General features: G+C 33.8%; 2 protein-coding genes across 2 annotated transcripts in view; one reads left to right on the top strand and one right to left on the bottom strand.

Annotated features, from left to right (window-relative positions):
• LOC148954754 (small G protein signaling modulator 1-like) overlaps positions 1-10,187 on the bottom strand; it is a 149,086-nt gene extending 138,899 nt beyond the window's left edge. Inside the window, exons 1-3 of the mRNA XM_089086499.1 lie at positions 10,173-10,187; positions 8,788-8,932; positions 608-654 (exon numbers count right to left, since the gene is read on the bottom strand). Coding sequence (XP_088942625.1) covers positions 608-654; positions 8,788-8,932; positions 10,173-10,187 — 207 coding nt within the window. The remainder of the gene's footprint in view (positions 1-607; positions 655-8,787; positions 8,933-10,172) is intronic.
• Positions 10,188-10,481: 294 nt separating this feature from the next.
• LOC148954752 (sodium-dependent nutrient amino acid transporter 1-like) overlaps positions 10,482-14,638 on the top strand; it is a 201,006-nt gene continuing 196,849 nt past the window's right edge. Inside the window, exon 1 of the mRNA XM_089086726.1 lies at positions 10,482-10,538. Coding sequence (XP_088942852.1) covers positions 10,527-10,538 — 12 coding nt within the window. The 5' untranslated portion in view covers positions 10,482-10,526. The remainder of the gene's footprint in view (positions 10,539-14,638) is intronic.

Here is a 14,638-nt window from a genome sequence, read left to right as displayed (position 1 = left end):
AGAAAAAATTAAATAACTCATCAACGGTAACAGATACACAAAATGTCACAAAGTTATCAAATGGTACAGAAATTTACGATTTTGACAAATCTCTGAAGTAGGAAATAAACGAAAGCCTTTAGTTTTGCCCAAATTTTTTAGTTATATATTTACCAAGCTAAAATGATAGTTACTAACCTAAAGTGATAGTCATATATTTAATAAGCTAAAATATAATTCTACCACAAACAATATCCAGTAGGCAATCATGTGCAGGCATTATTATAAGGGCACAGTAGTCATGGCAATAGAAAAAATAAAATACCTTAGGAAAACAATGGGAAGAGGTGCAAAAAAATGTCTAAAAATAATTACATAGTGCAGTTACTTTAAACTTTTACAAGTCTCTGATGACAAACTTAAACTGAAAAATGAAAGCCTTTAGTTTAGTTCAAAACTGAAAATACAAACTTTAATTTTAAATATTATCAAAATATAATTTTGCCAGAATTAATATCCAAGTAGCAATCGGGTAAAGACATCGATGCTAGGATTCAGTGCTGTTGTCATGGATACTAGAGGAGAAATAATAGCAAATATAACTTAGGGATAACATAAGAGAACTTACCTCCTTCTTTACGACCCGGATAAGCTTTTCTTTATGCTCCTTCGTGTCTACAAGAAAAATGATGAAAGTACATTTAAATTGTATATAATAATAATTAAATTGAATGCATTCGTCGACGTTAATAATATATTCTGATTCATTTGCCAAATTTACTGGCAGGTGCTGGTACTGGCAGTACCAGCAAAATGATTAATCGACTCAGGACTTCGATTACTCTGGCACTTTTAAATCTTTTGCGTTCAAATTTTTATATTTAAATTTATAAGGTTAATTAGACATATTCTTTTTAATGATTTGGATATACTTGTTTTACATGTCTTTCTTTTTCTTATCTATGTATTGATTTATATTTTGAAGCTTACTTAATTTTTTGTTTCCGAGCTAGACAGAGATGCGTTAAACTTCTTTATAAAAGAATTTGTTACAGATTTATTCTGTACTAAATTCAAGATGACAACTGTATTTGTTGACCAGACTTGTAGAATGAATTACTGACCTAGCGTGAATAGCTAACCTAGTATTTAGGCAGATGAATAGAGATTTGGGTATTCTAAACGATATAATAGAAGAAGGAAGTCTTCTGTATACATAAATTCAAGTGTTTTTCGGTAATTGGTGAAAAAGACATACACACTCTCTAAGAAAGTGCTATGATCTTCTCTCCAGATTGGAAATACTCACAACCATCTTTGATAAGGAAACTCAAAGTTGTCTTTACGGTGCGCTTTTTGCTTCTCATGTTTTCTTCCTGGTTCCAATTTCAAAGCTTTTTCTTTCGTTTCTGAACATAATTTTTTTTTCCCTTCTCTTATATTTTGTAAATATTTTCATCGTATTCAACTTTTACCCTGAAATAGACGCATATCAAGGAGTTATGGAGCCTTTGATATTTGGGAGAAATTAGAAGCCAGCATATAATCCCTCTGTAAGATACGATTTTGCAACAAGCCCGGTGTTGTAATTTGCAACAAAAGGAAAAGATAACTTTCCTTGACGGAAAGGAAAACTTTCCTTGATTGCAGTTTATATTTATTTCGTGTTTGAATTTATTATTTGAACATAGTAATTCCAATTTAATATGGGTTTTATTTCTTCATTTGTAACACTTCCTGTCCGTTTCAAGTTTAACGTCCTATTTAAGGTCATATCTACTTTTTTTGGAGCACCAAGGACGATGTAAATGAAATCTGTCTGTTTAAACTGGTTAAACGGAAACTTTCAAAACAAAATATATCTCAAAAAGTTAGGAAAAATTGGCAATTCAATTTTTAATGAGAAATTAAAATAAAGTTTTAATTAAATTTTTTACTATTTAAATTAATTAAATTAAATTACTAAAATTAAATTTTTAATGTTCGGTAGTAGTGATCACCAAATTCTGAAAGAAAACTTGGGTAAAAATCAGCAAAAAAAAAGTTAAAAAGATGCAGGTTTCCCTTGAAGGTTTAGTTCTCCTTGGGAATCAACATATTCTTATTTTTTGAATTTTTACGTACGGAAAGTGTTTTCAAAGTTATTTGTTTTACTTGTTTATTTCCAAGGCAACCAGTGACGAAAATCTGATACAGTATTTCACATTCTCAGTTTGTGATACACATACTGACAAAAAAAATATTTCAAATACTTCACGCTTTATATATTTCAAAAGCTTCATTATTTTCAACGAACCAAAAGAAAATATTAGAAAATTATGGTATTCATGTGTAAATAGACCTTACATGAATCCAGGGATGGATTCATGTTTTTTTATTTCAGTTTCCTTGGCACTTTAATTTCAACATATACCTCCATTAGTTTTAGCTCAGTTTGTATTTTATCTAATAAAAAATTGAATAGTCATGCTTGGGTTGACACCATTACTGACAATGGTTATAATAATAATTACATAATAATTATTATAGTTATATAATAATTCCGAATAAAAAAATAAGACAAATCAAGAAAACCTGGAGTTAGAAATGAGAACAAAGGAATATATATATATTTGCAATAGGACATAGACAACGTTTGTTTTCAAGAGCTCATTGATTTTTTCTTTGGTATCAATTAAAAAAAACTTTTCCCACAAAATAATTTTTTCAACAAAAAAGTAAAGAACTCCATCAAGCCAAAAATGAACGAAAATAGAATCAAACAATCTACCGAGCATACAACTACCACAAATCAGTATCAATAAATAAATGAAACCCAACGAACAGAAATTAAAATAGATAACAGATTCAAACTCAAAACGAGCAGAAATTAATATGAGTAGGGTTTAAACCCCTATGATTTCTAAAAGCCAGAATATAATTTGTACTTTACTAAAAAAAATTCAGACGAATTTACTGAAAAAAATGTCCATTTTAAGTTTAATATACATATGCTGATATTTATTCCTTAAAAATCATTTCTTAAAGTTATAAAAGTGAAAACATTTCAAAGTTTTTTTTCAGTAAAGCACAAATTATATTACAACCCTTGCTCTGGAGCGGTAGGGGGGGGGGAGTTTGTCATCCTCAAAGACCTAGTTTCCAAAACTTTCAACTACGTTGAAAAAAATGGCTATCTAAAAATTTTGATTTGTTGTGTTTGGGGAAAAGGTGGGCGTGAGAGGGGGGTTATTTGCCCCCAAATCACTTTTGAATATTAAAAAGAGCACTAGCCCTTTGAATTTCCAATCGAATTAGAAACTATTTTCCTTAATCACTATTTTCCATTTTTGTTTTATTAATTAGCGTCTTGTATCAATTATTCGATTGAATCATGAATGTACGCGCTATATTGTGAAAAATCACTAGATTCAGGAAAAATTACTAGTCTTAGAACAAAAATCACTATAAATCACTAGCTAGAAGAACATCACGAGGCAAAATAAAAATACTAAAAATAGCCATAAATCACTAGGGGTGGCAACCCTGAAACTGTCAAAAAAGTAAGGTTACCTCCGACACGGCCAATAGTGGCCGAAACTTTAAAAACGGAATTTTGATGTCAATAGATGTATCATAAGAATTGGCTTACTGTGTTGATTACAAATATACAACATTCATTAAGTTTAGTGTTACCCATCAAAAGCTACGAGCCTAAGAAAATTTGCCTGATTTTTGATGAAGGAGGCAAAGACCCCCTAAAAGTCAAGGAATCTTAATGAAAATCACACCATCAGACTCATTGTATCCAAGAATCCTACTGTACAAGTTTCAAGCTCCCATCTACAAAAAAGTGGAATTTCACCTTTTTTTTTCCAGAAGAAGGATTTTTCCATGGTTTTCAAAAATTTTTAATTTTTGTTCCAGGGGTGATCGTATCGACCCGGTGGTCCTAGAATGTTAGAAGATGGTTCATTCGAACGGAAATTAAAAGTTCTAATGCCTCTTTTAAGTGACCAAAAAGATTGGAGGTCAACTGGGCCCCCTCCCACGCCCCTTTTTTATCAAAATCATCCGATCAAAGTTTTGAGACAGCCATTTTGTTCATCATAATTGAAAAGCCGAATAACTATGTCTTTGAAGATAAGATAACCCCCACAGCGCCTGGGGATAAGTTTTCACTACTACTACTTCTACTACTAACAACTCACTGCAGCACCATGCCGCCTGAGGTCAACACAGCTACGCACGCTCCTGCTCCATCCCAATTTATTCAAAGCTTCCCTATTTACACCCTCCCAAGAGGGTGGGTGAAAGGTCTTTAAGTTATAAAATTTGCCCATTGTTTATGTATAGTATTTTTTATTGGGATACATTGGGGGATACATTTTCCGGGTAGGGGGACAAATTTTCTACTGGGGTATTTTCCAAAGAGAGAATTTTTAATGGGGAGGGGGGGTATTTCCCGGGGGTTGAATTTTTCACGGGAAATTGTACACTGGGAGAATTTGCCAGAATTCCTATACGACATTCTCTTATGTCTTACTTTCTCTTTGACTCCTTTTCACGCGTGGAGATGTTAAGGATTGTTATTGGGATACATTGGGGGATACATTTTCCGGGTAGGGGCGTAAATTTTTACCAATATTTAATTGTCTAGAGAATATATCGAGAGGAGGAAGGATATTTGCGTGAAGATGAAGCCAAATTTCCTGGCATTATTTTAAAAATGATCAGAAAAAAAAATCAGGTGAAAGTAAGGAGCAACATTAAAACTTAAAACAAACAGAAATAATTGCGTATGTAAGGGGATTACCCCCTCTGCAACACATTGCTCTTTACTTTAAGGTTTCAATTTTGTCCCAATTCTTTAAGAACGGCCCCTGAAATACAAGGCTCGTTTAAAAAGAGCATTAAGAAGCTTTTTTAAAAGTACTAAGAACTTAAGTGTAAAGAGCGAGGTGTTGAGGAGGGGGAGCCTCCCTCATATACGTCACAATTTCTGTTCCTTTTAAGTTTTAATGCTGTTCCTTACTTCCAATTAATATTTTTTTATCATTTAGTTTTAATGCAAAGCCAATTTATTTCCTCTTGCGAAATTAGCACATTTCAAGTACCATTGAAATAAGCTAGCCTCTGCGTGAGAGTTTAAAGTGCAAATAAAAATTTCCTTAAAGGTAAATCTATATGTAAGAAAAAAGGGGGCATTTATCTGATAATAGGGGGCAGGAGTGCCAACACATACTATTAAGAAAATAGATAAGTGGAATATTAAAGCTCTGATCAAGCGTGCGTCTTTTTCTAAAATTAATTTGTTTTCTCAATTTAATAATTACTCATGCAGATATTTTAATCTGCTGCTGTTATTTTGACTTTCCGAAAATCAATAGCTGAGTAGTTATAAAATTAACCACTAAAGGCAATTTATAGACATTATTTTGCCTAGATAGACCGGGGGAGTTTTCAATAGCTCTCCTCGAGCAATCTAGTAACAGCGACCACAGGCCTGTGTGACGTCGTGGTTTGAATGCTAGTACCAGCAGTGGCCCCATGGGAACCCACCCTGGTGCCAGCGTTGGCGCTGTGTTAATTACAATAATGAACCAGCCTTTTCAATTTAATTAAGAGACTCTGGTGCTAATTCAATCTCTCCTTCCTATTTATCCTTTAAATAGTCATATATTGTATAGGATGTTTATTCTCCTGGAATACGTCGTTATTCTTGCTCTTGCTTCTCTTCTAACCACAGATTTCATTTACAGTTCAAATGTGATCTTCGCTGTCACTGCTCTTCTAACCACCTATTATCGTGCTATGCTTTAATTTTAAGTCATAGAGTGGGATATCAGCTATTTAAATTGAATCAAGAAATCCTGGCGTCCATTTAGCTGTAGCTGTTTGGATTCATTCATCCTCGTGAATAATTTTGCATGAGGTCATGTATACCAAAAAAAGTTCTTTTCTAGCTTTTCCCTAGTAATTTTGGCCTTGCCTTTATTACGTTGTTATGTAGTTCAGTAACAACCCTGCAAATTCCAATTTATATACCCTCTGAAATTTCTAAAGTAAGGTTTACCATAACAATGGTGTTAACCTTTAGTTTTAAGTCATAGGGTGGCAAATTAGCAATTCCAATTAAATTAAGAAATTCCGACGTAAATTCAATTCCTTTTTTCTTTTCCTTCAGCATGTCCTTCATTTTAGCATGTCCTTCAGACATGCTAAAATAACACGGTACTTCCTTCCATTATAATTTTGACTTGCCTTCTAACCGCAACTTAGGGTATCTCCGTTGAAAAAGGGACTAATTTCCCCCCTTGGTTTTTCATACAATACGCTCCAATCAAATTCCAATTAAATTAAGAAATTCCGACGTAAATTCAATTCCTTTTTTCTTTTTCCTTCAGACATGCTAAAATAACACGGTACTTCCTTCCATTATAATTGTGACTTGCCTTCTAACCGCAACTTTCGTTGTAAATTATGGTGTGAATTCAATATCTCCTTCCTCTTTATCACTCCACAGAATCATTCATTTTATAGGACTTTTATTCTCCTGGGATTCGTAGAGAATCTAACTGTTGCTTCTGTTTCAACCGGAGATTTCTTTTGTGATTCAATGTGATCCTCACTGTCGCTTGTGTTTTAACAACAGATTTGGTGGACCATCAGTTTAACCGCAGATTACGATGTCCTTCAGTTTCATTTGTGATTTGCTCTGATGCTTGTTGTCACATGTCTCCTAACCACAGATTTTGTATCGGTTCATTTTTTTCATTCGAGCGGTTCATTACCTCATACATTTTGTCCATTGCTTTGGATTTAGGTGTTCGGATTCTTTCAAAAACTTATATAATTTTCCATGACGTCAGAGATACCGAAAAACTTTCTTTCTGGCATTTCTCCAGTAAATTCATTTTTTCTTTAATTACGCTGTTATATAATTCAGTAACAACCAGTCATGTTTCATTGTATACACCCTCTGAAAGATCAAAGTTGAAATTACACCATTTATTGTGCTATTCCTTAGTTTGGAGTAATAGAATGGCAAACAAGTAATTTCAATAGAATTTGAAAATTACTGACCACCAATTTCATTGTCAATCATTATCGTTTGTGAATCGTTGTAATGCTTATTGCATGTCTGCTAACCACATATATTTTTCGTGATTCATTTTGGTTCATCATTACCCTGGAGATTTTTCCATGCCACTGGCTATTTATATTTAGTGAAACTTAATTTATAAGAAAATGTGACTTTTCTCGATTAAACGGAGTACAGGTTTCTTTTTCAAATTTTAGGAAAGTCCCTAAAAATTTTCAAGTATACCTGCTAGGAAAACATTGAAAAATTGCTCGAAAAAAATGAAAAAAATAAGATTCGAGTGATGTGGCAGCTTTGGGAGTTTTCTTTGGTACCGCTTGCTTTGACTGAAAAACATGCCGACACATGGACGCATTATTTATACTCTAGGTACATTGGACAGAGAAAGCTTTGCTTATCAATTAGTAAAATACCATATTTATTTTACTTTATTTTAAACTAACCTCTCAGTAGCTTTTCAAACTTTTGTCACGTTTAAGATATCTTGTCAATTTTTTGCTAAACTTTAAGGAAATGCCATTTGAGCAACTTAGTAGCTTTGAAAGTTTCCTGTTGGTCTAGGAGAACTCGCTAACGAGCCCTTTGTCTTTGAGACGGTCTGCCAACACCGCGGCTCGTACAATGATTTTATGACAATTCAACGGGCGCTCTGTAAAAATTCGGTGTTTTAATAAATCACCCTTATAAACGAAACACGTTTGATTGATTGGACAAGTTTTGTTTCTCATATCTTATTTGAGTTTCAAGATAATTAGAAGTTTCTCATTTTTTATGCAAATTATATTTCTTTGTCCGTTACATACTTTTTGTATTTACAAACACAAAACTATCTTTTTAGTTACTCGCTCTCCTGAAAAGCTTATTTCACTCCATCATAACATCTTTCAAATCTTAGCATCTCAAAACTGGATAATATAAAATAAAATTTTAAAGTGATCTTAACAGGAATGTTTTTGCTTTTAATTAAGTTTTTACGTCATATTTAGGCAAGTTTTAGACTGCAAAAATGAATAGTCTAACTATTTAAACGTATTTCACTTCTTGTTTACATTTTTTTTAAATATGATATACCTAAGAAATTATCTACAAAATAGCGTAAAATCAAAACAGTCATTATTCTTACTAGGAAATTTCATAATATTAAATACCAAGGACATCAAAATTAAAACAGTTCTTTCTAATTTGCACCATATTATGTCTTCTCTTGCATGAGCCCGGGATTTCTTTAGCAATGGTTTAAAAATTATGAGGTTTCTAGGTCAGCATTACATTTTTGTCTGTTTTGGCACACAGAGCCGTGTAAATATTTAAATAAAACTATTTAGTTAAATTATGCAACGACTTTCGTCCGTGAAATGATGAAAGGCGATTAAAGGACTATACGAAAGCCATATAGGTAAGAGTTAGACTGCAACAATAAATTTGCTGTCTATTAAAAGCCATTTCACCCCTTTTTTCGTTCATCTTTAAGGTAGTGCGGTCTAACAAATTATGCTCAATAATACCACAAGCTTAAAAACAAAATACGGATCAGGAAGTTTAAAAATTTTAAGGGAAAAAAATAAAATTAAAAGCTATATATTAAAACAAGAAATTATTATCAAAAATTCTGCGCATTTAAAAATTGAAATGCAGAAAAGAGTGATATTAAAACATTAAAAGCAAAAACAAACATCAGCTTTTAAAAAATTCACACCCTCAGATGCTTTTATTTACACACTTACCTTTCATACTATCAGCTCTCATCAATCCATTGCTCACACTAGGCAGCGTTGCCAGACTTATATTCGTAAGATTCATAACTTTTTCCATTTCAAGAAGCATTGACTTCCCACTTTCAACAGACGGCTTCACAAAAATGCAAATATACTAGGAAAAGAAACACTGGTTGATGAGGGTTAGCTAAGAGAATTTCCCAAAAACCTGAGATCGAAATTATCCGCGCAGGCCCTGAGAATCCTATTTCCTGTGTTTCGAGAAAAAGGACAATGCACCTACTTTAACCTTATGGAACAGGAGATAATGTGGATTTATCAGAAAAATTTATCTCTGAATATAAGATCTAAGCAACATTTTATCTTTGCATAGTATGGTTGTCAGCCAAATCAAACAGATCGTGGTAAAGAACTGTAAGTAAGGAGCAAATGATGTCGATACAGATAGACAGTCTAAAAAGAAGTTCTGAAAAGAATGTACATATCTAATAATTAAGTTTTTATGGTTATTTAAAGATACAAAATCTAACAAATATAAAGTTACCCACCAAAGTAATGAGACAATCTTCCTTATTTTCAAAAAATGGGGAAACATCCCTAAAAAGTGGAGTGATCTTCTTGAAAATTACAATACCCAATTCAACAGAATCCTATTGCAGAGCTAGAGGTGGTGGGAGTAAAGAGGGGGCGGACCCCTGCATGTACAAAATAATGGATACGGCCTTGTGCTGCGCATTCAATGAACTGTCAAAACGTATTGGCTACAAATTTTACTAGATACTGCACATCTTAAATTATTAGACCCCCTCCGCGAAAAATAAGGAAATATCCCCCCCCTTCAAATTTAAATTTATAGGCGGCTTAAACCTAAGAGAATGGTCCCACCCAAATGACAGGAGAAGCTTAAGTATCTGAACCCCCCCCCCCGTAAAGTATTCTTTTGTTAAACCGCAATTATGAGCAGCAAACGTTAGTATTCAAAATTGCTTTCTCTAAGTTATAATGGAAGGGGATGTTCTTCACATTTCCCCCAAAGCAGCAGTCTGACGGTATCCTTTTGTTGCAACAAAATTTTAGATATCTTACTTTCTTTAGAAAGAACACAAAACACGATAGACGAAAAATATCTCTAACAATTTAGGTTAAAACAAATCTTTTAAAAATCAACCACCAGACGCTTGAAGGTGCCAAGGGGATGACATCCCCGTGCAAGAGTTGGAAGCGTATTCTGTACTCTTGAAGATGCAACCAGAGGGCTAAAGACAGACCTAAGGCAAGGCGTGTCAGGGTCTCTTGGATTTTTCAGTCTCTCTCTCTCTCTCTCTCTCTCTTCCCATGCAACAGAGCTGAACATAACACTCTGCAGCGCCATTGCAATTTTGGGTTAAAATTACCTTATCAAAACGCATTATTTTTACTTAAAATAAATTTTCTTAAATGGCTTGTGATATTTATTATATTTATTTTTAGTATTTCAGGGCATGAGGTTATCTGAGTAATGCTAATATATACAAAAGAAGAAAACATTTAGAGAGTCATCATAGTCAAATTTAGTGAAGTATATAGGAAGAAAATTTATCTCATTTTATGGCATTATTAAACAATGAAATATATTTTCGAGGAAATTAATGTGTTTTTACAATTGTAATTATAGAAAGATAAAGTTTTATGCGCAGATAAACTAAAGGTTTCATTTCAAGTGAAAGCAATTGCAATATTAGTTAACTTTTAAAGTTTTAAAATACATCATGCTTAACCCAGTAAGTAATTTATTCTCTAGCTATCAATAGAATCTCTCAGCTAGTAATCGATGTTAGGTAATTTGGGTCATAGATTTTAACATATAGTGACGATATAGCTAACGCATTACAATGAATTAAAATTTGAATAAATTTCTTTAACTATTGAAACTATATAGTAGATCAAATGAAATAATTAGGTTTAACGAAAATTAGTTTTAACGAGAATATTTAATAGATTTAATATAGCATGTCATTAGGCTACGTATTATGAAGCAAACATTAAGACGGTTTGGGGAGAGGGTTAAGACCCTCCCTCCTCCCCCCATAAAATAAAGAAGGATTTGTTCTTTTTTTAGTTTTTTTCCAAAAAATAACTTTGTTGTTTTCTCCAAAAAATTAAATTAGTTACTTTTAAATTTTATAACGGCAATAAAAAGACCTTTTTCAAGATCCAACCTTCGAGTGTTTTGGATCCCACCGCACTTCCTGGCTAAGGGGCCGTAGGATGGAGATCAGCACGACTGGTTTGGACTATGAAGTCTAGTGCCAGAACATGGTAGTGGAAAAGTTGGGGCTACTGACCCAGCAGCACTTATGTTTAATGGCTCATTTGAAAGCTATTGCTCATATGTACGTGCTTTTTGTATATCAATTTTACCATTCGTAAGTTCGATATAGCACTGAAAACAACATTTTTGGTGCCACTTCTTAAGTGGAAAAGCTCTGAAGTACAAAACAGGTACTATTCTAATAGTAATGTTCCAAAACCCTTAACTGGAGGTTTTCAAGAACCCCTCCCAGACACTCCCCCTCCCAGCCCCTTTAGTAACTTTCATAAATCGTCTGCTCATCAGTAAGCTACTCAAACATTAGCAGGCTATTACACCATCGTAGATAGATGTTTAAAGGCTCGATTAAAAGCTATTGCTTATATTTACTAGGTTTTTAAAAATTCTACACAACAATTAGATTTAATAGATTTCAATGTTAACTGGTTTATGGGGAGAATGTGTAATGAACTCTTTGTCATGGTTGAAACATTAGCTGCAACCTAGCAAAGAGCGAACCACAGCCCACAGTAACTAAAATTTAAAAAATGTTAAAACTGTATTTTTTATCTTCTTCTTTTTTCCAGGCCTAGCGGGTTACTATAACATCATAGAGCGATGCTTATGAACTCATTCAAAAGCTTTTTCTCATACATACGTAGTTTATATAGATACCACCGCATGCAAGTGCCATATGGCACGAAAACAGGCACTTTTTTATGCCGTTTCTCGAGAGGTGGGGCTAGCGGGCTACCAGAACATCTTAGATAGATTTTGATAGCTCATATAAAAAATATTGCTCATATTTACGTTCTTCCTATAAATTCTACCATCTGCAAGTTTCAATTGGCACCAAAAACGGCACTTTCGGTGCCATGTCTCAATTGGAAAATATGGGGCTAGTGAGCTACCAGAACTTTTTAGAGTGATGTATAATAGCTCATGGGATAACTTTGGCTAATACCTGCGTGCTTTTTATCAATCCTACCATTCAAAGTGAGATATAGCTGTGAGACAAAGTGAGAAAACAACACTTTCGGAGCCATTTTTAAGCGGAAAATATTGGAAGCATAAAACGGTATCATTGTAATAATTATAGTTTAAAACCCTTAACTGGAGGTTTGCAAGAACACCTCCCGTAAATTCCTCCTCCAGGCCTCCTTAATAAGCTACGAAATTAAAGTCCTACAAACACCACTTTATTAAATTAGATTATTAGAGGCGTGGTTCTGTTAGTACAGCGCTGGACTTCAAATTTTATTATCATGCGTTCGATTCCAGCTTGGATTTTTTTTCAATCATGGTTTGTCCCTTGTTATGATTACTTTTCAGATAATCCATTATGTTTGCAAATGTGATGCACTCATTTTTAAAAGCATATCCAGGGAAGGCTCATTTCAAACCTGTTACTCATATCTACGTGCTTTTTATCAATTTTGCCATCCAAAAATGTCATATAGCACTAAAAACGATACTTTTGGTACCACTTCTTAAGTGGAAGAGTTTGGAAGCATTAAACGGTACTTTTGCAATAATTATGGTCCAAAGCCCTTAACTGGAGGTTTATTATACATCTCACATATATTCCCCTTTAGACCCTCTTAGTAAGTTTCATAAATCGCCTACTCATCTTAAAAGTAAAAGATTATTGCGAAAAAAATCAACTAAAATTAATAACTTTTCAACTGAAAATCAACCAAAAATTAAGCTTGAAAGTTCACTGTGCGATGAAGCATGTGTGCTAGTTCTAACGTCGGTAATTGAGGGGAGGGGACGTCCTTGCTCCCTTAGTTTTTTGCTCCTGCCTAGATTTTGAAAAACACCTTTTTTGGTCATTTCATTGGAAAAGGCACTTGTTTCATTTAGGAAAAATTGGGCGAAACAACCGAAAGTGTACTTAATGGGAATGCGCTATCAAGTCAAATTTATAAAAAGCGATTAGGCATAAATTTACGTTTTTAAATCAGCCCTTAAACAGCTCTCTCTTGTTACAGTAGCTTTCTAGTTCCTACTAGTCAGTGGGTGATTTATAAGGCCCCGTCTTCATTATGGCTTTTACAGGCGAAGTCGGCCGAGTAAAAACAGCTTTTTGCTCATCGATAAACAAACGTTCCTGAAATACATGTACTGTTTTCTGAAGTATGGATAATGAATGTTATGTTATAGACTGAATGTTTTTCGTAGCTGTCAAGGTTGTTTGCAGTATTTTCTAGAGGTGTCTTATCTCCCCTAGATCGGTGATATTTATAAATTATATTAAAAATAAATTTTCTGAAACTAAGGCGTGACATTAAAACTTAAAACGAACAGACATTATTCTGTATAAATAAAAAGGATCATGACAGCGTTGTTTCGACATTAAATTTTAATCAAAACGAACAAAGATTAATTTACAAAAATAAAGTTTTTCTGAGGGAATTAAAGAGCGAAGTTGAAACTTAAAACAGACAAAAATTATTACTTCACAGTCTATCTAACATATATCAATAAAACTAGTACAAATAAACCAACTAATTATGTTTCCGTATGCTTCTAGGATTATAAGACACTAGCGCTTTACTGAAAACACAAAATAATAAAGAAGTTTTTGTACAGTAAAAGCAAACCAATTAAGGGAAATTTTTACCGAATAAAAATATTATCAATCCCTTTTAGGATCAATCAAACAGTTCGTGGTAACGAACTGTAAGTAAGGAGCGACCCGGCTCAATGGTAACCGAAACTCTAGAAAACGGGTTTTTGATACCAATAGATATATCAAAAGAATCAGATTTCAATGCTGATTTCAAATATATAACTTTCATCAAGTTTAGAGCTACCCATCAAAAGTTACGCGCCTGAGAAAATTTGGCTGATTTTCAAAAAAAGGGGGAAAGACCCCCTAAAAGTTATAGAACCTTAATGAAAATCACACCATCATATTCAGCGTATCAGAAAACCCTACTGTAGAGGTTTCAAGCTCCTATCTACAAAAATGTGGAATTTTCCATTTTTTGCCAGAAGAAAGATCACGGATGCGTGTTTATTTGTTTGTTTGTTTTTTTGTTTTTTTTTTTTTCCCCAGGGGTGATCGTATCGACCCAGTGGTCCTAGAATATCGTTGGAGGGCTCATTGGAACGGAAATTAAAAGCTCTAGTGCCCTTTTTAAGTGACCAAAAAAAATGGAGGGCAACTAGGCCCCCTCCCACGCTTATTTTTTTCCCAAAGTCACCCGATCAAAATTTTGAGATAGCCATTTTGTTCAACATGGTCAAAAATATGATAAATATGTCTTTTGGGATGACTTAATCCCCCGAAGTACCCAGAGGGAGGTCTAAAAGATATGAACTTTACCCAATGTTAACATATAGTATTGGTTATTCGGAAGTATACAGAAGTTTTCAGGAGGTATTTTTTCTGCTAGGTGGGAGGGAAGGGTGGGTCGGGGGTTATGTTGGAGGATCTGTTCCATGAAGGAAGTTGTCATGGGGGAAGGGAAAGCGCCATGCAGGGGGCGCCGGACGTGCCAGCATTATTGATTGGTTCGTGGGAAGTATACAACCATTGTCAGGAAGGATTTGTTCTGGAGG

This window comes from Artemia sp. Qi Xiang Cuo, chromosome 3, assembly GCF_049724085.1.
Source record: "Artemia sp. Qi Xiang Cuo chromosome 3, ASM4972408v1, whole genome shotgun sequence".
NCBI classification, from domain to species: Eukaryota; Metazoa; Arthropoda; class Branchiopoda; order Anostraca; family Artemiidae; genus Artemia; species Artemia sp. Qi Xiang Cuo.
Note: the sequence above shows the minus strand (reverse complement) of the source record. Positions and strands in the feature narration are given on the sequence as shown.